The 27937-nt window shown below is 42.3% G+C and overlaps 1 protein-coding gene and 1 long non-coding RNA gene across 2 annotated transcripts; one reads left to right on the top strand and one right to left on the bottom strand.

Moving 5' to 3' along the window:
• Positions 1 to 55: 55 nt before the first annotated feature.
• Positions 56 to 21918, bottom strand: LOC111263395 (WD repeat-containing protein 20). The gene is made up of 10 exons (XM_022838423.2): positions 21591 to 21918; positions 13565 to 13935; positions 12311 to 12421; positions 11425 to 11869; positions 9742 to 9926; positions 8979 to 9239; positions 8331 to 8587; positions 7604 to 7955; positions 7192 to 7405; positions 56 to 6733 (listed from the first exon to the last, which is right to left on the bottom strand). Exons 2-10 carry the CDS (start codon positions 13829 to 13831, stop codon positions 6396 to 6398), a joined length of 2430 nt encoding a protein of 809 aa, XP_022694158.1. The 5' UTR covers positions 13832 to 13935; positions 21591 to 21918; the 3' UTR covers positions 56 to 6395.
• LOC147753078 (uncharacterized) lies at positions 20110 to 27813 on the top strand. Its single transcript, XR_015312291.1, has 3 exons — positions 20110 to 20362; positions 24172 to 26189; positions 26725 to 27813. It is a non-coding gene; the product is annotated as an uncharacterized LOC147753078 (long non-coding RNA).
• The last annotated feature ends 124 nt before the right edge of the window (positions 27814 to 27937 follow it).

The following is a 27937-nucleotide window of genomic DNA, read 5'->3' as shown; positions in this document are numbered from 1 at the left end:
CTCTGGGAAAGCGTGCAAGCCGTGTGTTAGGTGACGGCCAATGAAGACTCTTCAGTTACTTGCCGTTAAAGATAACAAATTTATTTACACAACCAAAAAAATTACTATTATTTACAGTGTTTGTCTTTCTTTTTCTGTCCGTTGCTCATTGCCCCTTATTCTCTTTATCGTATGTTGTTTTGGTCGTGCACCTATTTCATGTCCACTTGACCCTTATCATCACTATTATATGATAAATCGAATCGATTTTTTGTTATCCAAGACCTCGTGAAGATTAGAAATATACCGAAGTACATTATCTCCACGGTTCCTCCTGATCACTTGATTCTGTTGCGTACCTCATTATATTTTGTTATTTAAATTATTCTAATATCAATAGAGGCTATAAATATATTTATTCGTTTCAATTGGGTTCGGCGTATTACTTCCGCTAGAGTAAATAAACTCCGTGTAATACTTCGCCCTCTAAACTGAATAATTCTCCATTATATTTCATATGAACATACTGTTATTTGGTTTCACTCGATGATTTCCCTTACACGTTTCCAAATTTCTCTGCGTTCCAAAATGTCATTCGAATATATTAGGGCGCGTAAGGTGAGAACACGGCAGCTGCTGTCGCGACTTTTCTGAATCATTTTTGGCGCCCTTGTCCTCGTTCATCATCCTCCAAACTTCCCATTGTTACTGTACACGTAATTTATTCTTCATCTTATTATAATTATTACTGACGCTTTATATTTTATCATTACCTTTCACCAAGGCACCGTCATTGGTGTTCTTTTTTCATATCGCCGACGTTGAAGGTAGTTTTTATTATTATTATTATTATTATTATCATCATCATCATCAGTTTTAGCATTTCGTAATCGTTATTGTTATCCTAGTACTATCATCGTCGTTATTATCGTTGACTGACGTCTCTGTGGATATTCTCTGCGGTTCTGCTTTCACAGGAGGAGGAGGCGGCAGCGGCGGCGTATCTTTCCTTGCTGTTGCCTCGTCGGAACTCTACTTCGCCACGCCCATTTGCAATGATTGGCAATATGCTTCTCCTTTTTTCTTCTTCTTATTATTATTGTTTACTATCACTCCGCTCGCAGTATTCTAGACTAATCGTATATTGTTTCGCCTTATATCTTCTGCACCTGGTGCAGCCATCAAATCGGTAGATGTATTTATATATATATATATATATATATATATATTCATCGACCGACTCATATAATCATCGAGACCATCGTTGCCATTGTAACCGGTCAACTTCTTATCATCTTATTTTGAGGCCATAGCGACTTGACAAAACTGGTAGCGGGAAAGGGTTTTCTTAGCAGCGTTTTTCATTATCTTATTATTATATTCAGCTTAATATAGCTTGGCTTTTTAAATGTTATTAATATCATTGACATACTATTATCAATGTCAATTTCTAAAACCTCATCATCGTTATTATCGCAATAACATGTATGTATGTATGTATGTATATATATATATATATAACACACACACACACACACACACCCACAGACACACACACACACTCACACACATATATATAATAGTAATTAATATTATTTATTTTAGCTGGACCATTTCGGTTAACATTTTTAGGGGGCCTTTCGACAGTTGTTCCTCTTGTATTCGATTCAACTTTTCTTTCACATTTTCTTTTTCTTTTATCGTTATTATTACATTATAATAATCAAACAGGGAGAGGGTGTCTATTGTTGTTGCCCACCAGAAACTTACACGTTAAAGGCAATGGGGCGAGGTGGAGTAGCAAAATATATAACGATTCTCTCCGCTAGGCGTTCTACCACATGGCGGGCGTGCCCGGCCTTCTTCAGCTTCTGGCGTTTCTAGCCTCCGTATTGTGGTAAGGAGCTCGTTGCGGCACGATTTATGTCTTGCGTGACACGGCTCTTTAAATAGCGTTAATAATTTTGCCCCGCAAGCAATATGTGCCCTCCATTTCTGTTTAGCCCTGGAGTACACAATGTAAACGAATGTCCAATGTCAGGAAAACACACAATGTCTCATTGCAAAGTAACTCTTTTTTAGTTTTATTCCCGGTGGGTGGATATTACGAAACTAGCATGGCTTTATCGGCGAACGAAGACACACGGATATTTCAAATACGACAGTATACCTGAACGTATGTTCGTTAACTCGTTCCATACGATGATGATATTTCCGTAGTGTTGTCGACCACGTAGATTTTTCTCCGCACAGATGGTCTGATACCCAGCCGCTATCTGTATCCATGCGCGGCTCATCACAATATGGGACGTTGTTTAATCAAACCATCAATGGTACATGCGCGCCACTCAACGTGATCAGGTCTCATATTAGACTCACTGATCGAAAACTGCTAAGGACAAAATCGATGCTTCAAACGATAGCAAAAAGGCAAACATATCATTGCATACTTCAAGCTCGTCATCACAATACTTAACACCATGTCTCTTCGAATGTGGCCAGTCAAAAGAAATGGTTCCTATCGTTTTATTGTCCATGGGTAGCTTCTGCTATGGTTTAGAACCAATTCACAGATATTACAGTCACGGCAACAGTCGATACCGTGCTTTTCAGTAATCGCATTGCCGAGCTGCGACCCAAGCTGTTATCATTCGGCCATACTATAAATTCAGCTACACTATAGAAACCTAAGGAATGTATCCGTTTCAACATTTTCGTGCCCAAATTACCAAATATACGTATCGTGTGTCTGTACGTGCCGACGTGCGCCAATGAACATGGGTCGATTTGCATTCTGTGTAGACGTATAGCACTTATAGGATTTTTCTTGTGTGGATTCATTCATTCTTTCAAAAGACATTATTGTAGTTAATGACTCATTAACGTTAGGAGTAAGAGTCTCTCCCGTATAATAGTCAGTTTCATCAAATTATATTAGTAATGACTAGGATAACAATAGCTGACATCGTACCGTAAACTCAGCATTCTCACCGCATCTATCATGCATCCACATACGATATTATATCATTACCATAATGTTATAATGCAAATTGTTCTGCTTGTGTGTACTGTGATCCGAAGTAAAGATCACCTTTTCGGGTGTCTGTCTGGGGAGAAAGGCTTGACGGTGGAAAAGTGTAGGACTAACCAGACATATTTGCTGTAAGAAAACCCTAAGCACGTTGCTCGCATTATCTAAATGATGTCGGCACAGTAACCGACAGGCTACTGGAAACTCTTCGCGTCAAACGGGACACGTAATACAATTTCGTCGTCATTTATTTCATTAGGCCCACCTGTGCGAAGGATTGAATCATCATTTTTCTGACATCACGACTATATCATGGGCGAGTAGCGAATCGGGAACAGATATGTACTATTTGATGTATTGGTCTTGATTATATGCACGTATGTACGCACGTAATTTTCTATTTGTCAAAGTGGCTGTTATGGTCCTGATCAGAAGAGCTCAAGTAACGAAGAATACTATCGACAACGACTACAACAATATTGCTATTGTTGCTATTTTACTGGTAGATGCGTACATTATTGAAGTCCCGCCGATGCTTGCAGTAATAAAATTTACAAACTTGTTCACACTGTAATCGTTATTTACCCTTATTGGGGTTACTGCCCTTCACCTACAACCAACTCTGTCCGCCCTCACTGACGCTCTTTAGGGAAGGCGAGAGAAGTCTTTGTTAGCCACCCAGCTCGGCGTATATTGCCTTGTGATTATTTTTCACTATGTATTTTCTAGATGTTGTCTCACTTGATACCTTTATTTTCGCTCGTCTTGCCCCTTCACGTATCATTCGCTTTTATTCGTTGCGCTTCGTGTCGAAGCCCATCCCTTTTCTGCTCTGCATATTAGAATACATCATAGCGCGCTGGCTATTCGAATGATGTATCGCACTCTTGATCTTTTCGCGGTCACTCTTCAAAGAAATATCGGGGCTCAGCCCCAAAATACAGGTAAAACACAAATCTATCGCCGACACATTTGGCCTATTCCAAACCAAAACTCCCTTCGATTGTACACACCATTTACCATCACATGCCATCACTATCATCATCATCGTCTCAATTATATCTTGCTGCCCTCAACACCATTTAAATCCGTTCAGCTATTCATCAAGTATTAATTTCTGGGTAGGATTGCATCTATTCGCGTTACTGGGTATAGGCGCGCTTCCCAGTGCTGAGCCGCGCGTTACTCTCTATCAGCCGGGATTAGTAATGAATACGGCGTCATAATAGCAGCCAAAACAGTAATAACTACCCTATTTTCGTCACAGTAATGATCGAGAAGTATATTTCAGCTCTGTTTTCGTCGCTATCATTGCATCCCACATGGCTAATTGAGCTCTTTAGCTTTTTGGGTTTCTGCCTTCGGCCTTATACAGGTAAGTGGCTTGCTCTATTCTCGACCGTCTGTCATTTCACCAGTGCATCCGCTGGATACACGAGCCTGTCGTCGTCCGTATTCGTTTGTCCGGAAGATTCTCAATAAAGAAAACCATTGATTGAGTGTATTTTCAACCCTCAAATTTTCTCAACGCGTCTGCCGCTTTTTTCTCCTCTGAGGAGAAACAACAGCTGGAAGCTACGAAGACACCTTCACATGTACACAATAGCTTTTTCGTTCAATAATAGCTGTGCACGTACAGATATATGTGAAAGGAAGGCATTCTCGTTGCATTTATTTTCTGTATCGACCCATCGACATTTGGGAAGGTGCGCATGTTCGCTGCTCCATCAAGCGGGTAGTTCAGTAAGTGCCAGCAAGTCTTTCGTTGATATTGTCATCTGCTTGCTGAAACGCTTCGTATTCACTGGTTACGTCTCTATCTTCGTAACTTCCACAGTTCTTCCTTTCGTTTTATGTGTTTGCAACTTCGAAATCTAACCAAATGAGCTCTTTACTCGCAATTTGGCCCGCCGGTCGCTTCTCTGCTGACTCTTCCCTGAATACCCTACGCCGATTCTCCTCAGACGCTAAAGATAGAGATATGAGAGCGGATTTGAACGAACGCGAATGCGTGTCGCTTTTATCCCTTCATGCGATTCCTTCTGTCCATGCAACCAGCGGCAATGGCGTATAGAATTGATGTTGTGTTTCAGACAGATCAAGCGGGTTGGTTCATGATATCCAATGCCTGCACTTAGTGCCGCCATCATTAGCCATGACATTACTTACGCTGCAGTTATTCCATGCTTAACATTAGCATCACCTCAAGCATCTGCACTATCAAGGGAAAACTTTGAGAGTAATGGTGGACCCGAAGCTGTTGTGCGGTTTCGAAACGGGGTTGTGCGTGGCACTGGATACAACCTGGACCCCGAACTCGAACTGAGACAAGACAGCCTTGCAGGGACAGCTTCGCGAGCACGGCAGTACTGAGCACAACGTAAGGGGGGGCAAGGTAGGCATGAGGGGCCAAGAGCGAGGGTAAAATGAGGCTGGCGGCGTGAATGGTGGACAGTAGATATTGGTGGGTCGCCGACGACGACAGGACTCACGCCGCGAAGCCCCCACGTAACTCTCGGGGAATGCTTTTGAGATCCTCTTTTCGCTCCATAACTGCCGCCAGAGTCAGTGGCCTACGACTACTTTTATACCAGTCCTATTGCTCAACGTTCGCAGCTTCACTATTACTGTTACTACGGATTTGTCCATCAAGCATGTCGTTATCTACGTATCACCGGCCATGCCGCAGTGTGCTGTTGGTGTCGCTGCCGCTGCCATTAGTGCGACTGTTAGCAGCTTTGCTTTTGTTGCGTCTACAGCCACCGGCTGCATCGGTGATGACTTTGGGAGTAATCGTCGTCGATTGTTTGGCTTGAACGCTAACCACTAATGTCGCCGCAGCAGCCGTTGCCACCGAAATAGACCGTCGTCGCTCTTTAGGTTTTTCGGGCTGCTGGGGTAATGAAGGCTGCTTCTCAGCGGTAATTGCTGCTGCTATTTTTGCAGTGCTTTCCGCTGATGGAGACAGATTGTTATTTGCAGTTTTGCTTGGTGAAATAGTCAGTATCGATCCTGTAGGACACCATCGTTTGCTCATGTTATTGATGGTGTTGCTGTTACAATTTTTGTTGTTGTTGGCGGTGTTACCCGACGACGGTAAACAAGGTGAGGCTAATGATATAGAGGGTATAGATGAAAACGGCGATACGGCTGCGATGAGAGTTGATGCGCTGAGATGAGCGGCGTCACCGGAAGCGGCAGCAGCCATAAAATATGAAGCAGAAATGACAGCAGAGCGCTGAGCATTACATAGGCGGCCATCGATGTCACGTCCAGGTTTGCTCTTACTGCTGCTGATGGTGCTATTGACGCTGCTGCTGTTGCTGTTATTGTTAATACCAACACCCCTTGCGCATATGGCCACGGGGCACGTGACCTCCGCTGGTCACGTGGCTGTCTGACCGCTTCCAGCGATACCGTGGCTTGTAGCCATGTTCCCACTAATGCCACTTGATAGACTCACTCCGTCACTGGCCAAGCCGACGACGCCCATGCCTCGGTTAGTTTCAGTCGCACCACATGCTCCGCCTACTCCACCTCCCCGATCTTGACTATTACCCATTACGTTGTTGGGGGTGACAACACCACCAACAATTCCGCTACCAACAATGACACCAGCACCTCCCCCAATTGACGGAGGCGCGTCACCATCAATGTACGCGGCCGACACGGTCATGCCGAAGTCAGCTCGTTCGCAGACACCATCTGACAACGAGCGCACACCTAAAAAAGACAAAAGAAATGCTACTTATAAATGAAAGCGAATTGTGATTTAGGTAAGATTTAGTTTAGCACAAGAGCTAGGCAGCTGTGCACCTGTAGCAAATATCAGAAACGTTATTAAGGTAGTTTATGAACTTATTGCACCAGCCCATAGGTATTATTTTTAGCTTTGCTGCGACCGACTTCGTGATTAACCCAGCTTGCAAATACCGTAGTAAAATTGTGCCTATTCGAGGTGTATACTGTCTTGACGATCTACACATGCATTCTGATACTTATATAGTACGTATATTACTTGCAGCACGGTTTCTATATTTAAACGTCATTTGTAATATGGTTTCAATTGACATCCCCTAAAAAGTAAGCACTATGTGGCCATCCTATGAACCTATGTTTTATCAAAGCGGAGAAAAAATCCACTTGTGCAAGATATATTATTAAAAATCATATTAGCGTACCGGGTCTTGCCCAGGTGCAAACGAATCCCTCTTGACAAGCCGTCAAAAGACAGTCCTCGCGAAAATGAAGCGCCGTTAATCGTTCCGGAGCTACGCGTTTGCATACGAGGGGTTCCAGCATGGGCACCTGGCCGAGCCGAGGACATTGTGCGCTGCCCAGTGCCAGCGAAGGGGCACCCAAATGACCCCCGCTGCTTCCACCATTGCAATGCTCCTGAAACATAACGAATTTATAAATTGACGCCAAGAACCGTACACAGAACCTCTTTATAAATAATAATCTAAATAAGGTTATCCGGTTGCACCAAACCTCCAGCAACCCGTTATCTCTTACTCTCTTATTTTGTCTCAAACCATTCGTCTTTTTAGTTCTCCTTAACTTACTCACTTCACGCTTAGAAACCCCGCCTACCTTATCCTTATGATGGCTGTGATTGCTGCTATCCTTGTTATCCTTTCCTTCCTTGCAGTCTTTGCCACTTCCGCTAGTAGTACTGTTGTGGTTACTGCTTATCTGTTGCTGCGGGGAGAGTGATGTTGTTGAGTTATTGTTGTGACTTGTATTATTGTTAAATTTGTTGTTTTGCTGCTGTTGTTGATGATGATGCTGGTGCTGCTGGCTGCCCACCTGTTGTCCGCAGCTGGAGAGTAACGTCCCGTTTTGACAACTCGAATGCTTCTTAGGTTTCTTCGGCTGTTTTAACAAGTCGGCTTCGCTGACGTCCCACAAACACAACTGCGTATCCTGGCCAACAGAGCCGAATCTAGAGAGAGAGAGAACAAATTATAGAATCGTTGATATTGTTACATCTGTGTGTAATGACGTGGTTTATCGAATACTTCGTGAAAAAGCGGTAGTGAGCACTAAGCTTGCTAGTTGTTCCGTTGCAGTTTAGATCATGAGGCTTTGACTGGATAGCCATACGTTTCACTAAATTAATTGAAGCTACGAGCTAAGCAAAGCAGAGTCTACTTCCTTGGGCAAAGAAATCTCTTACTGTACACGATGACATGCATCAAAGCGACTATTTCATCCTAAGGAAAGTTACTTGCTGAAGGCTGAACGGCGGTTCAAATAAGCTACTAATGTTATCGTCTATTAGTGTAATAGTTTTCCTCGAAGCAAATCTTTTTCTTACCTGTAACCGCCATCGCCGCAAAGAAATGGGTCGAACTGAACGCAGTTAACCCACGAATTGTGACCCTGACCTCGCGCGACGACACGTTTCTCAGCAACCGACCAGAGGGTTACAAGATCGTCTTCTCCACCAGCAAGAACGTACTTCCCATCAGGTGACCACGCTACGCATATCAGGCCACCGAAGTAAGATCGAAATGAGCCTACCAGTTCCATTCGCGAATAGTCGAAGCAGCGCATCACTCCGTCTTGGGATACCTGCAAAAGTAACAGCCAGGCACGGAAGTGGAGAAAATTATATGATAACACTGCTAGACCGATCGTAGCATATAAGAGAAGAGCAACTTTGTTTTTATGTTTCATTGGATATTTAGCTATCGTTCGTATTTGTATTCTAACGTTTTTGTTTGAAAGCGTTTCGCAACAAACAAACATCTCTCCCCGATACGAAATTAGTTAAGTAAGTTAAGAGATTCACTATCGAACTCTGGCAGTAATAATATCACATTAGGGGTGTGCATCACTCCATCTCCGAAAGTCGCTGTTACTAACTGGACAATAGTCAGCATGCTTGATTCTGGTCTATTTGGAAATAGTTCACATTTCAATTACTAACTAAGTAAGTTACAACAGGAGAGCAAATGCTAACCGTAGCAAGATATCGCCCTTCACCAGGAGAAAAGGCGAATTCGTTAATGGAGCCTTCTCCTATTACCCAACGAAAGAGTGGGTTTCGCGTTTGCTTTGAACGACACGTATGCACGGTAAATCCCGGTCCCGTTTTAAATAACTGATAATGTGGAGCCTGTGGACTCGGAGGAAGATCGCTCTTATACAGGTACAACTGGCCGGATGTATGTGAGACAACGAACAGCTGCGTTGAGTACGGCACCCATGCCAGACACGTCACCTAGTGGAAATTAAAAAAAAATAAACCAATACGTTAGCTCGCAGGTATATAACTTAACTGAAATAGAGATGAGATCTTCTATGCTGTACCTTTCATTGGTAACTTTTATAAATTAATATTAAATTATCGAAAAGTTTTCAAAGAGTAGTTGATTATCATGAGAATGCATAAAGGTATCAACATGTGAAACCGATCTCTTTATTTCTACTATTGAAATATTAAATTATGAAGCCATATGATTCTGTAAGCGTTTATCAATAAAAAGATGGCTAACGTCTTGGACGGGTTTGTTCGTGGGTTTATTATTATTAAATTAGAGAGCACCTAGGGTACCTAGATTCACAACCAGGTGTTCGCATATTTCGTTTTCTGCTGGAATCCGCCAGTCGTTGATCGACGCTAGAATTAAAAAAGGAGAAGTTACATATCATAACATATGTGTAACGTAACGCTATCGAATTTACTCACTAAAAATGCTACTTAAATTTAACGCGTATCTTACCTTGGTCTTTTCAATAAGGCGTTCATCATTGAACAGTTTGCTCTTGAGGTGGTCCTTGGTAACGGGATCGATGATTTGGATCTGGCCTCCGCTAAATCCGACTAGTAGTTGAAGACCTTGGTTTTGTGTTGACCCCTTTTGTTCTGATGGCGAGGGCGGGTTCTCACCACTTACTGGGGGAGAACCTACAAAATTGAGATAAATCCAAAAAGAAACTCCGACTTAATGAGTGCTGTGATTTCATCTGAGTATACGTGATATGACAAATACGACAATCTCGTTCGTGGGTTTCACTAGGTTGTGAATTTTGGCAGTCCTGAAGGCACAAAGGTAGTTCTAGTAAACCCTATCCTTTAGCATAGTACTGTAATATGGGCCTAAAATCTAAAATACATTCTTGTTAATTTTGTGCATTAGTAAAACCAAATACAAGCTTGACTTTCGAGCGACTTGTTGATGTTCATATATGTCGTTCGAACCGTCGTAAAAGGTATTGGTACTGCCTGTTTGTTATAATACAAGCCGATAGTCGCTTATTAAAATTCGAGGTCTTGTGTACGGGCCTCTTAATTGAAGTGCTACAGCCAAGGTCAAAAAAATTACACATCTTCATGAAAGGAGAAGATGGCGTTATAGAAAGCACAAGCTAAGGAACGAAACCTTGTAGATAAGGCACGACAATGGTGTTACATGAGTGCATTAGCTCTTATTTATAAGCGTGATCTAATTATTTTTACTACGTTTACGATTTTACTACGAATTTATTAGGGATTTTCAATGACAATCAAGGCGCTGTAAAAGATCAGTTCTGTTTGTTAGGAGCAAGCTACTATTTGCGACAATTAAATAACAACATATCCCTAATTACTATTCGTGCGTATTCGCGCATATCTAGATTCATTTTACTTTAGCTCATAGCCAAGATAAAATATGGTGTGATGACTTATCTTAGTCAATAATTGAGGTACTTCCGGTCTGCGAAAGCTAACATTGTGGCACTTTCTACCGTAAAGGATCATCTGCTTGACTCTGCATTACTTCTTGTTGCTTGCCTAGATGGTAACTACGTGACCAATACAAAATCATTGACTGTTGTTTTCGACTACTCCCAACTTTTACTAATCATAGCGATCAAACGTTATGCCCAAGTTGTTGCAGTTAAACAACCCAATTACCTCAGTAATAATGATAATAATAATAGCGGTACGCATTGCTGCCTAACTGAACTACCGAGAATGTAAACACACGCACAAACACAGGCTACACCAATTCCATTTCGCTCCGATCAGTACGTCAAGTCACTGACAACGAACAACAAAAACTTTTATGCCCACTGCAGAGAGAAAGACGGCATGCAATCAAGCAACGTCCTTATAACACGTGCTGTACAATTACATCTGTTAGAATATAATAAACAGGATTAATATAAGATAATAGTTCTCGTAGTGGAACGAACCAACGACCTCGTCCATAAGCGGGTAGAAAACCTCAGTCATCTACCAGGGTGTCCGCAAACCGTAATCGAAGAGAGCGCTAAACGACAGTGTGTGCCAACGCAATTGTTTCAGATGGGGCTGATTATAAAACTTAATAGCATTTCCGCTTAATTGTAAATTGAGCTAGTATATTAATGTAAACCACAGTTCTATCGTAACCACATAATGTGAACGATATTATACTGACCTGCCGAAGGTGTATTGGCAAGTGGAGGTTCTACATCGTCACTGCTCGTCGGTGTCGAAGCAGTCTGCCGCTCTGTCGATGCAGACGAAAGCGAGTTCACTCCCGTCATTGCCATACCACCGCCGGCGGAGCCCGTGGCAACTACAGCTGCAGTTGTTGTCGTAGCTGCTGATTTCGTTATGCTTCCCGGTCCCCAATCGGTGCCACTCATTATCTCGTCACTCAGATGAGCACATCCTAACGATCCATTGGCCTCTGCCAATATTGCCCCACCAGAACCAGCACCACCTCCTCCAGCAGCGCTGCCACCACCAAAATCGGATGCTGGCGCCGGGGTCATGGTTCGAGCCGTTGACGCTGAAGGCGACGGTGACGGTGACAAGGATAGCGGCGCCGCAAGCATTTGGTTAAAGTCATGACACGTCGGAAAACTGCCCTTGTATACCTGCATCATGATTGTAATGAGAAGAACTAGGTTATTACAGAAACAGCGTTTATTTTAAAGGAAGGCTCCTTTTATGGACCGCAAATCTGCTGAGCTTTACATAAGTTCGACCACTTGAACTGGAGGATTCTTCGGAAAAGAAAGCGGGTCCACAAAGGCTACTTCGTAGTAGTGGATATTTAGGTTCGTTTATTTTGCGCAGATTGTAATAGACAATTCCTGCAGTCCCTCTAGAACAGTACTAGGTAGCGCCTGGCCGTCAAGAACTTCGTACATGCCTAACAAGCATATTGTTGTGTTATGTTTGGTTTGCTTTACAGAGTTTTATTATGTTAAACAATCTTTATTAGAGTAAAAGAACGGAGTTAGCCAATTTACAATATGTTGCAGTCTCAGATTTCTCAGTATATCAGCCAAGGTTTAGTTGACTGGGCTTTTTACCTTTTTATCAACAGGCTTGGAGAGATCGGCTGCCTTCTGCGCTCCCCGATAGGTATAAATATACAATTCCCTGCCCACATTGTAGCATAGTTTGTCCTCTATAAACGAAACCTGTGAAACCAGATAATCAGCAAAGAAATCATTGTAGTAAATGACAAATAATGGAAACACTGATAACATATTTGAGTACTTCAGATTTAGGTCAGTATGTAATCTATTTCGTTTAGCGATTCATCCTCTATCTCTGATCGACACGACTGCACGGCTAAAACAATTTAGGAATGTACCGCAAAAATATTTGGCATACGGCTGATAGTCTGGTGATTTTCAGGGAATTGTTTCTATAATTAATAGATGCAGTTTCAATATGTTAATGACTGTCGCCTACGGTCGGTGTGAGCATTAACACGAGGAAGTCGTAAAGAAATTTGAACCGGTTTTAAGACAACCGTGTGCCTTCGGTAAAAACGGGATTCTGGGTTATACGCTTGTTCATATTTCAGGCCCACTAGAATTATCACGATCTCGTTTACCTTTTTATTCAGTCTGATTTATTGTGATTAGAACAACTGAATATTAAAAGGAAAATGTTGGTCGACAGTTGACTGGTCACATAACTCACGTTTATTATTAGAGCAAGCATACGTGACACCCACAGTAGCGACAACTGATCAAAGTTCTCTACACAACACTGTTATAAACCTGCGAGATAAGATACATTGTTCTGTTCAACGTCCTGACGATCATAACACTTCTCAATTCAATAAGTGCTCGTGATGTGGATGTTTCAAGCAGTAATACAATGATGCATTGTAGATTTAATCTTGCTCAACTGTGGGTCTAAGCTATCTATAGATGTCATTCATACGATCGAAAATACAATGAAATCGCTGGAAGGCCATGTTCTAAGCATAACTCGAATTGGCCGTCATAATAACACACATAACGAAGGTCTCCATCAACAACGTTCATGTAAGTATTTTATGTCGATCGATTATTTACTGAGGCCTCTCTCTTCGAGCAATACCATCGGCAGCAAAAAGCCGTTGCGATGGGCAACACTTCGCGTAATGGCGATGACTGTTCTCACCAGTTTCTTTCTCGAGGAAGTTCCCTAAATCGCGTGACGCTCACGCATTACCGGCGGCAACCAGTGAGCAGTCTATTCTTGGGTTCACCGGAACCATGTTCTTCCCATGCTGTTCAAAAATAAAAAACGCGACAAACAAAAATAAGTCCAAGTCACCAACAAACCTTAACAGGCGTTTTCGTCTGCGGGGAGTTATATCCACCGGTAGCGGCTGTCGCTCGATTCGAGTGTCCATATTCGCACGCAGCCAACAGACGATATTCGCCTTCGCGGGTACAAAACGATGTTTTCAGCTCGAGCGGGCCACCACTGGCGCCGCCTGATACGACGGCAGCTCCTAGCGACAAGGCGCCTACTCCACCGCCAACGTAATCAGCCAGCTGTGCTCCGCCACCACACGAACCCAGGCCGCTTCCGCCGCCTCCCTGCATATCGCCGTCCCAGTATTGGAAGAGACGTGGATCCTGCGGCGGACAGCAGGATCTAGCCGTTGGCGACTGGACCCTCCACCGGCACCTCTCCACCCCGAGCCAACCTGAAAATTCAAACACATACGAAGCATAAAAGTCACAGACAAGAGAAAAACAGCTGACTATGTTAGATATGAGAATGTAATAGCGCTATGTCAGCACACTCATACACCTTTTATATGTATTAAATTGTATATACAGACGTAAAGTTAAAACTTTTAGGTGGTCAAGTGATTTATCAATCTACCAACCAAAACACTTTCACCTTATCCCGTAACACTAGCAAGATCTGTTCTAAGATGTACTCTACGAAAAACAGTTATTGATACAATGATTTATTATTTTCTAAATGATTACTCAGTACCTGATATACCAGGCAAAATATAGGGATCTCGGAGCCATGCTCGTCCAATCTATAAAGTTTATTATCGAAGGGATCAGCGCAATATTTCGTGCATGTAACTTGGTTCTAAGGATTCTATTGAAAACAAATATGAATATAGACGCCAAGCTGCACGAAGTCCACCAGTAAAAAAACTTCTTGTATAGCGTGTTCGAGGTAAATTCGCAACAAAAGTCACATAAAATCATATGTATTAATGTTTTATAACATTACCCGAGTTAGTATAGGATTACCAGTGAGAACAAATCATAAGTGAAGATTCATGTAAAGGATTCAAAGAGGGAGAAAAAAGGCTGATGGACTATTTTGCAATTAAAGAAATGTGATTGCGTAGGGCTTCTTGTAAGTTCACGATAGCGTTCTCAATTACGCCGTAACCTAGCATTGATTTCATCATACCCACGGTTGTGGTTGTTATTAACAGAGTATTTTTTACGAAGTAACGTGAGTTTACGTAGCGAATTATGGAGAAAACCTAGAAGTGAGATTGTGAAAAACTACCTTGTATATTGAAGTCATTCGCGCCCACACTAGACGTATATGCTACCCTTTCACACCACAAATAAAACGATGACTCTGTGTTTGAAATGGGCGCTATTTGAAATTATTATGAATATACTTATTGAAGTGAATTACTCCATTGATGTTCCATCAAAATGAAACCTTCAGAATAATAACACGTGTTACTGCAATGGTTTCGGATTTGCGCAACTAACGAGCACAATTATGTAAGGAATTGTAATTTATTATACGCGATAAAATAGTCACGTAGGGCATCCATTGATACGAACTCTTTGATCACCATGCCTATCTAAAATTTCAGTCTCGTCTGACGTAAAAAACGGCCCATGGTTAGAATGAATTATGGAACTTGAGCCTGTAACGCTTAACTTTATGACTATTTCCCGGTGTCACCTCGAAACTCGAATTAGAAGTATCTACTTGACACAAAACATACTCAACGCCCGATGTCGTTGATCAGTTCTCCTAAATCCTCGATATTTAAATTTCATAATGGATTTTCATTATTTTAATTATACGGTGGACGCTCGTTTAAGAAAATCGACTTATTTGCGGCGACAGGTACACACAAAAGGACGATTTAAAGAACCTTGTGCCTACATTATAACATTATTATTACATTATTAACATTACATTATTATTTCATTATTGTAGATTGTTTTTATGTTTGTATGAATAGGAGCGTACTCTGAAACTTTAGTCCTTGATATACATGACTTAACACTACAGGTAAACGAAGTAAGAATTCGCCAAATTCATGAGAAATGCGAAAATATTGGTTGCATTGCCCTTTCTGGGTAATTCTTAGGCATACGTATCATGGACAGTCCTGACCTTAAACGCTCGAACTCTGTTTCAGGTCCTGCCCCCAACTGTAGACTTACAACAGTGGGTTATATGGATTAATAGAACACATGGTAGCCCGATACTTTTGTGCATTATAGGGAAACGACTGTGCTATTGATCTACCATTATCATATCTTCATTAGTGTAGCACTGAAAGTGTGTGCCCAAACCGAGCTTGCCTGCGAGCATTGTTCAGCAGGTTTTGTCTTTACTTGAGATTGAAAAAGAGTGTTTTAAATTACGTTGACTCGCATTGTAATCCATGATCGAATTCCTTTTTTTTAAATTATGCACTGCAATTAGTACACAAAAATTGATAGGATTTCATACACAGAACCTAGCAAATTAATAGCTTTGTAGTATTTCAGCGGCAGAAAATTGTATCAAATGAACAGTCTAGGGAATTACAGGCTTACCAATCCTCATCAATTACAAATCTCGACCGTGTTCTACCATCCATGAAATGCACCTTTAGAAATAGGCTACCCGAATTCGTTATCGCCCGAAGAGTTCATACGTGAGTAGTCCAATTATCGGGGTAGTTGGGAAGATTTCAATCACTTGAGAACATACTACCAATGATGTCCTATTTTTCGTATTGCCCTATTGTGAGACCTATCGGCCAAACCGGCAAAGGCCGTCACATTGCTATGCGTTTTCTGAAAGAATGATTTATTAAGGGCGCAGGTTTTCATATTTAATAGTCAACAAAGGTAATGGAATTTCAGTCACGACCCAATTATTCAAAGCTTAGCAGTTGCTAGAAAAGGTGTCTGTAACGCCACTTTATTTTTTGCCAACATTTCTATTTCGTGAATCCACACAAATACTGTATGTCGAATGTCTCATCCATCAGCTTCAAGCACAATTTCAAATGACCTTATCTACACCTTTATAAGCCACGAACATTTTTTTAAAGTCGTCGATCGACCCTTTTTTCCGCCCGATAGTTCGAAGTTTCATACTTTTTATTTTTTTTTCACATCTTTTATATAAAGAGAAGCAAGGCAAAGACAAATATTTTATCTCCCGGTTGATGGCACCGATTAAGCTTAAAACCTCATTCCGTTTGCTTGTACTGATGCATATCTGTTTCGGAAAAACCAAACGGCCCATATCTTTCGAGTTGCTCACGCAGGTTTTTGTTTCCAAATAGTGTGTCTCTGATAAGAGCATCTCTTTTGTGTACGAGCAGCAATCTACTTTAAAACGAACTTTAGAACAAGCATACGCTAATGAAAGCATTATGTGCATATATCTCATTGTTGTGATAAGACGACCTGCAGACTTAAAAATGGCTTAAATATTTAACTACATAACTAGCAGGCTATTTGGTGTTTAGGAAGTTTTAGCCATCATTTATAGACTGTCCGACGTTATTGCACGCCGAAGTAATTCTTTAAGTATATTGAAAGCAACAATCCAAAGCCACTACTGAATTGATCAAAATAGGGCAAGTTTCCATCGCGTAGGCTGAACATATTCGGGTTACTTAAGTTCACCAGGATGTCTGCCCGAAGTTGCACGAACTAAGAACAACGACTTTTCCGTTACTATTAATAATTTAGGCGTATTTTACTAAGTGATCTGCAAACGCGCCTTCTTAGGCCTCTGTCTTATTAATATGAGTCATTTAAAATTAGAATTCTACCTGTAAATTAGCTTACCTACTTACTGTAATGAACGGTTGAATTATAGATTTTACTTCAATTGCTTTTAGAATAATACAACGCTTCTGAACTTTTTTACAACGCATAAGGCAATAACTTATAAGTTATTTGCTCTATGTGAAATTAATTAGTTTTGGAACAAATCAAACGAGCTTGACGTTTTGCTGCACGTATAATATAAGCGACGACTGTCCAAGAGAAACTTCATCCGTCACTTGAATCTATCCACTTATCTGTCCATCAAACCTGTCGAGTTCTTTTGTTCACTGGCCCTAATAATCATACTTTGCTTCAGCCATTTCTATTCAACTGCAAGGAACACATCCTTGTACGGCTTGTCGGGCTCACAGTGGTATACACTATGCACCTGCGATATATAATGGTATCGCAACGTTCCGAGTCCACCATTTTCTACAGAATCTATCAAACAGCGAGTTACTTGAGTTATCATTTTAAATAGCTCCGCTTGTAACCAACCGATGGTAATGATGTTGATCACTAACGTAGTTACGAGTTTTGGCACACGTTTTTCAGGTGAATAACTTCCTGCCTTGAGATCTACCGGAACGTTCTACATAGACTTAGCGACTAGTTCAGATAACAGAGTAACATAGCGATTAATCAGTCAGGGGTTATTGGCACAATACACATTCAAAATTAGGTAGATTTTTTAAGAGAATCCACACTACCACTTCCGACATATCATATATTTTATATATAAATATAGGGACAAAACGGATATTAACATTATCGCACATTATAAAACAGATTTTAAAATCATTCATACTTGTGATCAAGCTTAATTATCAAGCACGAACAAAAACTAGCTTATTCACTTACAGGAGTACAGATCCAACCAAATCGTTTCTTGCTCAGAGCTTTCCTGATCCATCGTGACAGCGCTTTTTCGCCATAATGGCAAGCGTCACTCGCTATCAAAAATAAGGGAAAAGAAAACAACAATGACGCTAACTGTAGCTCCACACACTATCGTGCCCTAAGGTGTGCGTGCGTGCGTGCGTGCGTCCGTCAATGAGTGAATGGGCGAGTATTGTTAAAATGAACACGTAGTAGAGGAATCAATAATGGTGTAACGGTATTTCTTCGAGCGGCAAAGAGTTGTGGCGACAAGAAAAACAGTATTTTATTGATTAGCTGGCACATTAAGTGTTGTCGGAGCAGCATGCTTCATCGGACATGAGTTGCCCTCTACGAAACAACGAACTGCCCACAGCAAATGAGTCTATAACTCGCTGCTGCGGCAACTGCTGTTGATAAGTGACGGTTCGTAAATAATCCTATACGTAGTAATTGCTCAGGGAATCTGTATCAATGCAAATTGTGCTTACATTTATGGAAGCACGGGCTAAGCGCTAATGCGAAGAAAACTTCGAGTAAAGAGTTGTTCGCTTAACGAGCCTCTTTCATATGGTACCGTTAATATCAGTTTATTGTTATTGCCTAGATCGGCAAATTGATAAACTTACGATAAAACGTTATTATCACTATGATCGTTCACATCGTACCAACGACAAGCAATAATTACTCATTTGGGATACAGTGACTGCCGTTGAGGAAAGAGCTAGCAATGCAAACCTACACAATTACTATATCAGCACTCGAGATTTTTCTCGTTTAGTGGACATTTCTACGCAACCTGCGATCGATTTAAGGCAGGTAACAATTAAAAGTCGTAATGATAATTTAATGGATAACGTATTTGCCTGCTAAGCATACGGACGCGTGTTTATATTGGGTTCGAATTTGGGCGCGGTTTCCTGCTAGAAGCCAATCGTTCGATGAAATGTGTGATGCCGGTGCCGGATATAAAACTTCGGAAACATTTCGACGGCAGCCGCGGGCATAGCAGCGTCAAAAGTAGCGACAGCACGATTATTATGGCTAGTTATACCTGACAAGGGGTGGCCTTGAATCAAGTTTTTCTTGGGCCAAGGTTTGTTATGACATAAAAAGGTCCCCGCACTCTGACTCATGAGCTGTCCTAAATGAAAAGTTGTTAAAACTTATAACGAACCAAATGACCAACGATGATGTTACGCCACCGCCGTTCCTCATAGCTGAACTAAGTCAAACTAAACTAAAACAAACTAGAATAGACCCATCTCTTAGCACGGTGCATGCGTGTGTGCACGTGTATCGGATTATCTGACGGCAACACCACCCTTACTAAAAGGTGTTATAATGTTCAACTCGATTTCTCCCTTGATCCCTCATTTACATTCACTTCCACTGAACGTGATCTACATTCGTATTTTATACATTGCGCAAAAACGGCGCAGCGTAAGCGAAAAGGTGTCGCCATTGCATCCGCGTCGTGAGCGAGCGTTATTGGATTCTGAATGCTACTGCGGCTGGACAGCTCATAGCTTCTAGCGTGAAACCGCTAATGTAGCTGAATTGGCGAGCTCAGTCGAATAATAACAACGTCCAAGCGATGCCCGATCGACTAACCTAGGGATATAAAATAGAGGTGGCGACAACGCAGGGTTGCTTCCGACATTCGTGGCCACTCTGCTCCGCTGCTACGACTACCGCTGGTTACAACAGTAGCATCGAGCTTTGGCCGACGACGCTCGCTGTCGTTTAGTGACAGCGACATCAATCAGCCGCGGCGAAATGTTTCCCTTTGTTGTCGTCGTCATCGTCGTCGTCGTTGTTGTTGTTGTTGTTGTTCACTGTCTCGAGTGAATGTCCACGGACAAATGCGGCGGTCGAGCATGTCGAACGGCCAAACAAGTAAGCGGCAGCCCTGCCGCCACCCTGTGACAATGGTCGTTCACCACCGACTGGCACCTCGCGGTGACGATACGAGATACGGCGATTGTCGATAGACGACAACGACGACGAAGGCGACACGACCTACAAGAAACCGCTAGCGGCAGGCAGCCTGCCCACCAGTCGATGCTATTGCTGCTGATTTCTCTTTGTAGTTGACTCAGCAACAAAATCGATAACAGAGTACTTTGAGCGATGGCCGAGTAGGCGAGACTCGAGTAGACTCCCCGAGGAAGTAAGGACTGGAAAAGAACTGTAAGTAGTAGTTGTAAACTCGGGAAAAACTGATCCGATGGATTCCACTAAGTTATCAAAAAGCTTTTTACTAGCATTGTCCTTATGATACTATTGTATCGTAGCTGAATGTTTGACCATCACCTTGTCTGATACAAAGCGAGAAGCAAAGAGCGGGAAAAAATTGTCGAGAAAGAGTCGTAGACGGGTGCGAATTTACGGCGTCAGCACGTGCAGCATACACGACCATAATCGTTTAATGCCGAACCAGCGACGAACAGGGCGATACATGGCCGGATAGGTATAGGTTGAAGGCAGTCTGGAGGTATTAACACTCAATCAGTCAGTGGACGCACTCACGCACAATAGTCTCATCAAAAATAGGAAACAACGGACAACTACTAATAATGGATACTAATAGGATTCCGCCCATTGACTCAACATATCACGTTGCGCATCAACAGGGTTCACCCAACATTTGCAGCCATGCCACCAGCTTGAGATGTACTTACATTAGCACAACGTACACAAACCCCTTCTTTCAAGATGGGTGGCAATTTTGGCATTATCTATCTCACTGTTCACATAGACTCAACGCAGTGGGAAAAAACAAGCTGGCCTTGAAATCGAACAGTGGTATAGGGTAAATTGTTGTTGTAGTCCACTTTTCCGTTAACACGGAGTTGTATATCGAATACTGACGGTCACTGTCGCAACATTCGCTGCATATCGGCATTTAACGGGCTGTTCTCCAATCAGTTCGAGATATGTCGATATCAGTCACAAACGGACAAGATACGTCAGTGACGGATACGTTCACTGAAAATTCTTAGCATCAGACGAAAGATCTGATTATGCACGTACGATTTCCGTCGGCGAACTGGTAACTAGCTTACACCGTTCGTACGGTGATAACTTAGCCATTCATGGGCTGCCGTCATTCCTCTGCGACGCGCTGTACATCTGGTGCGACATCGGACTTCAAGAAACCCGAGCCACACTTCACTTGCCCACTCTAAAAGGAAATTAGGATCTACCGGTTTCTTGTGTGTCTTGTGCCGTTCTGTCCGGTTTTCCTCCTACTCCCTTAAATCTCATTGCGCTGTTTTGAAATCGGCTAAACATAAATCGTCTCCGGGTCAATGCTGCCGTAATTGACGTGACGGTTCGAAGCGTATTTGCAATGGTGAAGGATTACTCTTTCACATTCTAGCAGTAGCAGATTCAGAGTGAGTTTGGCGTTTCCTACCTCAGGGGATGGTTCGGTGAGGGCGGAGGGTGATCTCCGGTAGCTCTGATCCCTCGCGCATCGATGTAAACTGGGATGCAGTGCGTCCTCTTCCAGTGAATGATATAGATTTTGCCCCCCAAGTCAAGAACACACACAGAATCTATCTATGCGACACACCGCACTTGCTCAAGCCGTCGTACACAGCTCGTCGTCTATACCTAGTTAATAGTTTTGGCCGTTGACTTAGTCGTCTCGAAATAACGGGACAAAGCGCACAGTTCGAACCACTCGATTGAACGTTATCTATGACGACCACTAAACAGGCAACGCAGAGACTCCAATAGACATTTTCTCCCGCACGGTGATAAGTAAGCACTGCTTGATTGTCTCTCGACAGACACTGTTTGGCTATCCGCTAAATCGCGATTTCACGTTAACGAACGCGTCCGCCCCTTAGCGCAGGTTCATACAAGTCGTCTGCTACGGCGACGCTAGCCATCGAAAAGCCTTTAACTTTACGACGAATTGACGGCCCTTAAGTACAGGCGGGTGGGTAGGCGGTTCAGTACTCAGGCCAGTACAAACAATATCTATGTTTGGGTCCTACCTTCGCTGTATGAGCCATTAGGGATAGCTTGAGACAGCTGGACAGATGGATCCCAGCTGGTCACAGGGTAGACAAACACGTTATTACCGGGGTTATCACAGAGACGATGCACCATATTGCCGAGATGTCTGTTAGCAACTGGTGTGAATGGAAAAAGTTGATATACATGCCAATATATAATTTTTTAAAGCAAAAAAAAGCATTGGCAGTTGGAAATCAAAGGATTTATTGATTACGAACGTCAACTAGCACCAGGAACAAACTCAATAGGCTTGTTATGGTGTTTGCGCAAGTGGAAAGCTTCGATGCAAAAAGTCCAAGTGAAATTCTTTTTAGAGGAAAGTTGTAAAGCACACTTATTCAATATAAAATACATACTGGCATCAGCTTTTTTTTTAAGACAGAGATATTAATAGTGTATTTGAGTTACGTTTCGTTGCTTCTCAACGTTGTAGCTACTAACAAAACTAATAGTAATTATATGCAAATAACACTAGCGACGACATCACGTATTGAGACGGGCTTAGGTTCCTTTGCATGCAAAAAGCTTATCTTCGCGCATTTGACAAATGCTGTTTGGGTCATTCATATTAGGGTTTTCATCCATCCTACGTATGAAAACCAGTAGCAAACATATCAATTTGAGATATTTAGACAATAGCGATGCTGATGGGCTGCGGTCGCATTAATTAGAGACGAAGGCCACATTTGCAGCTGTGTATCCTCGCAAATATTAGTCCTAACCATTTCTGCCAACTCGCCAAATTATATTTACGGAAGTTGCACTTCAGGAGACAAAGGCCTAAAAACACATATAAGATATGTAAAACGTAATCTTAGACCATTGTGTGACCAGATCAATTTTTGTCTGTTTGCATTGCTGATTAGTGGTATCCATATGATTCAAAAGTAAAAAAAGAGTGGCGGATGCATCTATGGAACTTTTTGTGTGCGGCACACAACGGATGACTCCCGAAATTAGCGTTTCTGAACGCGTTTTATTTAGTCGTGGATGACTTCTCCACCAGTTGTTTTGCAATTATGTTAGCCAAATATATTGTTAATACTTATTCAGTAGAAATCACCACAACAAATAACTTTAGCGACTAAGAAATAAGGCTAATGTTCCATAGATAGAGACTTAGTTTGGAACGGGTATCGCGCTTAAATGCTGTCTGTTACGATGTCAAATCTGAAATCGGTTCGATCCACATTGGAGTAAGGCCGTATGCAGAACACCTCAATATGGTTACCTCATGCTATGCGTACTAATATACATGTACGTTGAGTAATGATATAACGCAATGCAGACATGTAAAATAAAAAAGTAAATTATCTGGCAGCATAGGATTTGCGCTTGCAACAGATCCGCGTCTTCTGCGAGAGATCAAAATCGCCGAGCGTATTTATAGATCCCTCAGTCGACAAATGGGCGATTATTTGAAAGCATAAAATTAGCTCCTTTCCAATCTGAGTATTTTACGGCCGGGACCACGATTACGCACTGCCATCAGACAGTCGTCTTTTTTCGGCGTGAAATGAAATGTGGTTGCACCCGGTGTCAAACCTACATTACCCCATGTGTTTGTAAGTTTGGTAAGCACACACGGCCCCAGCTCACCATCAAGGGGACATTATTTCAGAGCCTTCTTTAATAAGTGGCTCACGCGTAAATCTCATCTAAAGATATTGGAACTCACTTCTAGGTACCTTCCGCGCTAGTGGAGAGTTTCACCTGGATTTACTAACAGCAGTAATGCCCACAAAATGCACGCCTTCCACTGTCCCAGCTACTGGATAGCTGCAGCCAAGTTAAATTCTAATCAACGGATTAAGAAGTAGCCGCAATTGAGCCTGAATTGACGTCCATTTATTTCAGTCGTCTATGGAAAAGCCAGTAAGGTTCATACGGATTAAAAAAACCTTAGGAGACGGTGCAGACGGCCGAGTTTCATTTTAATCAGTGCGTTCATTTGTTTTTATATCCGCCAGGACATACTCGACTACTAGAAATAAGAGATCTGCGAGACTGCCCTGTTACGTTTTACGAATGAGAAGCGAAGGAGGAAGTACAAAACGAGGTAAAGTTGATCAATGTTCTCAGTTGTCGTGTCCGAACCCCGCAGCGCCAACGCAAATCGATACGGTTGAAGACTTGCAAACCTGTTTGTAAGGTCATTATTATTCTGTTACATTGAAGTATACGCATCTGAATCCTAAGTGTATGGGCTGATCGTAAGTACTACTTTTGTGCTTAGAGAACACTGATCGAAGATAGTTAGGATATTTAATTGTACAGAAATTACTACGAGATATCCTCAAGAAGTCGCTGGTATTACCTTTCGATTTCTTGACGATTTCGAACCTTCTTTAAACATTTCACCACAAGGCATTAGATATAGTAAACCAGTCCTTAAAAAGGTTTCCAACTTTGTAAAGAACCATTACTTCAGCTTTGTCTCATTGTAAATCTCTGGCTTTATTTTGTCTCGAAAACTTGCTGTCAAGTCGTTCTAGGTAATCCGCTTGCCCCATAGCGCTGAGCCAGACCGCTGGCAAAGTATACATTTTCATTACTGAGATGACATGATTTATTATAATTTTTCTCTTAAATAAAATGAGATTAGATAATAAGGTAAACGTGCAAATCGGGTTGAAAAGGCGGAAAATACAAAACGAAATTTGCGTGATGTGGTGCCCAGCTGGATACGTTAAGATCGAAGTGTTATTGCAATACAATTCCGCATGTAGTTAGTAGTATGCTCGACTATTAGTGTGAGTACAACATGGAGGCCCACATATTCTTGGCTAGCTTTTTAAACCATAATTAGTTCTTGTCGAACTGGTTATTTTATCTGAAAGAGAAAACATTTCTAAGAACGTTCTGTTTATATAAGCTCTAAATACTACTTTATCAACTAAATCTTTTATTGTGTATAATACTAATGGTGGGTCCCGATAAAGCTTCATATTTGAAGTAACATTGGTGATGGTGGTGATTGTGCCGATGATGATGGTCGAAAATGAGGTATTAGTGGAATCATAGGCGCACTTCTCAGCATGGAATTCATTCAAACATTTGATGTTTGAAATAGAATAAATAGAGAAATAATTCTAACTACTTGGTTTTCTTATTTTTTTTTTCATGTACAATTTTTGTTAATCCCTATTACATTATTCGTCTACAATTGTTATAAGTTCCTCCAAATAATCCAAACATTTTCTATATGGTCATTTGGGTACAAATACATATTGACTCAAATCGTCCTACTCATATAACAGTATCTGCTACCGCCAAAATATATAACCTCTATTACGGCCCGCTTAGTTTTTTCTAAAAAAAGAAGCAACGTTCTTGATGTTACTGAACACTGCCAGGCTACATAGAGCGATTCTCTAAATGTGGGCCAGACCCTTTGAGGATCATTCTGGGTGGAAGCAGCCTCGAAACACTAAAGACCTAGGTTTTAGAACAAACTGGGTTGGCGATCGCTTCTGCCCCAGGAGCGCCCTGCCTTCCCGTACCTTAAATGTGACAGCAGCTGTAACATTAGCAGAAATTCATTCATTTGTTAACGAATGGACTGGCAAGATATTTTGTTCTAATGGAGCCTTTGTGATGCTTGTGCGCCGCCCAATTCATGTAAGCCTGTCTGTCGGTCTGTCTGTGTATGTATCCCTGTTTAAAGAGAAAGAGAGGGCATCATAATAATAACATAACACACACGCAGAATCCTTTTCGTGTCGTCTTTAGTCGTCCTTTCCGACGGGGGTGGCGCGGGAACGCCAACGCCAGTGGCCGCTTGAGCATCCGACTCCCTTTACCGGTTAGCTCACCGATAGGAGTAGCATTTCGCTATTACGACCCAGAGTAATTTGGAACACCTATTGCCAGAAAGTTCTACCGTATGAATCCTTCAATGGTTCTCCGAGCCGTTGTGTAAATCGCACCCCCACTTCGCTGTGCACCAAAATTGTCTGGAACGGGCAGCCTACTGAAGCGTAATCAGGTAAAATCTTCGTAGGCATAAACATACACAAATAACAGAAATAGAAATCTCTTGCTTCAGGTTGTCTAGTTCTTGCTTCTCTTTTCTCTCTATCTCTCTCTCTATCACTCTCTCTCACTCTCTCTCTCTGTGTGTGTGTGTTTGGTGTCGCTTACACTGCATTCAACGGTTACTCGTCGCAGAGCCTACACAATCAGCGCGCCTATGCAAATACTCGATCATGTTAATATGGTGGGTTTAGTTGTTTACTGGGTGCGACTTCCAGGAATCGTTTCTTGTTTGGGCGAATTATTTTTTCAAACCATAATTCTGTGATTTGTATTTTGCTCTGCCTGTGTATGTGCGCGCACGAGTGTGTAAGAATAAAATTTTGGCGCGCACGCGCTAATTATCGCTATACGCTCTTAAGTCATTTTTAGGTCACTCTTATTATGAAACACTGACGCCAAACGTATTTTTGGCCGTTGTTACTGGACCAATTACGGCTTTTGTCTTCCATTTCTGTTCTCGTCCTGTGTTGTTGTGTTTGATTCAGTGCCGGCGGCGACGACGGCGGCAGCTTCCCCGTCGACGCTAGTGGGTCACAACAGTGACGATGTGCTAAACGATCTTTATTCACCGCTGTATCAGCCGTCGGTTCCCCGATGGCCCGTTGTTCCCCCGCCGATTTCTGCTGACCCATCAAATCTGTGGTTGTTTGAATCTGTCCCGGATGGCAGCCGAAAAGAGTAGCGGAATTGATTGTGCCTTCACGATTTCCCATTTGTATTGTCGCTATTAGCTAGCAAGGTGAAAGGCCCTGCGTGTTAAGCCACATCAAGTGTCTAGCCAGGTAGACCGGCAGATACTGCCAGTCACACTTCATGTGTGCGTGCTCGACCTGTTGGACGTTGCGGTTTCGTAAGTGCGCCTTCTACGGCCGCGACGGCGTCTGCGGCAGCCGTTCGCTCGTTGACTGCGTGGTGGAGCATTGATACTGGTGCGCGACTACGCGTGACCACCATCGTCGAATCTTTGCTTTGGACCGGCACCAGCGACGACCATGGCTGTTATAGAGACTGGAAAACACAGCGAAGTAAGTGAGTTTGTTGTTTAGAGTTGTCGGAAGGAGAATGATTCAGAGGCGACGACGTAAGTTGGCGGCAACTGTTGATGTTTGTTTGTTGGCTAACTTCGTGGCCAGGCGCGCACCGCTGATCATTTCGTTTGTGTCCTAGTTACCCCTCTCCTTGACTCGTATGTGAAGCGATTTCGTTGGGGATAGCAAAGTACTCGAACAGAATAAATCGGAGTAAAGCAGAGCCAAATTACGAACGACTGGCCACGACCACGCGTCTCGAACACAGCCGCCGCAGCTACAATAGAGCAATGACTGATCATTTATTTGACCGATGTCAAGGTTACTTCTTTTGATGTTGGAAGGCTAGGCAGCGGTTGCCGTATATTTATTACCCGCTTGACCTGTTTTGTTGCAATCCACAGATAGTTATTGTTAAGGGTATGGTGTTAAACAAGTTAGCTTTCTAAGAACCTGCCGCTAGTGGCCGCAACCTGAATAAAAGAATCGCTACCGCGCATCAAATCGATTTTTCTCTTAGCCAAGTGCCACGATCGAAGAGGGGCATACGAAAGCAATTACGTCGAGCTGTTCTAGCTCAGTCTGTCGTATTTATCTAACCTTTCATTCCGTTCAGATTTTGCTCACCTCGGAGTACGACCTTCATTACCTATGAATCAAGATTTATAAG

The sequence above is a fragment of the Varroa jacobsoni genome, unplaced genomic scaffold (genome assembly GCF_002532875.2).
Source record: "Varroa jacobsoni isolate VJ856 unplaced genomic scaffold, vjacob_1.0 scaffold_762, whole genome shotgun sequence".
Classification (NCBI taxonomy): Eukaryota; Metazoa; Arthropoda; class Arachnida; order Mesostigmata; family Varroidae; genus Varroa; species Varroa jacobsoni.
This window is presented reverse-complemented; position numbering and strand designations above follow the sequence as displayed.

Coding starts and splice junctions, on each gene's coding strand:
- LOC111263395 (XM_022838423.2), bottom strand. CDS start 13,831: ATGCAGGGAGGCGGCGGAAGCGGCCTGGGTTCGTGTGGTGGCGGAGCA. Junction 12,422..13,564: donor AGACGAAAACGCCTGTTAAG/GTTTGTTGGTGA, acceptor CTGGTTTCACAG/GTTTCGTTTATAGAGGACAA. Junction 7,406..7,603: donor ACAGCCATCATAAGGATAAG/GTAGGCGGGGTT, acceptor GTTATGTTTCAG/GAGCATTGCAATGGTGGAAG.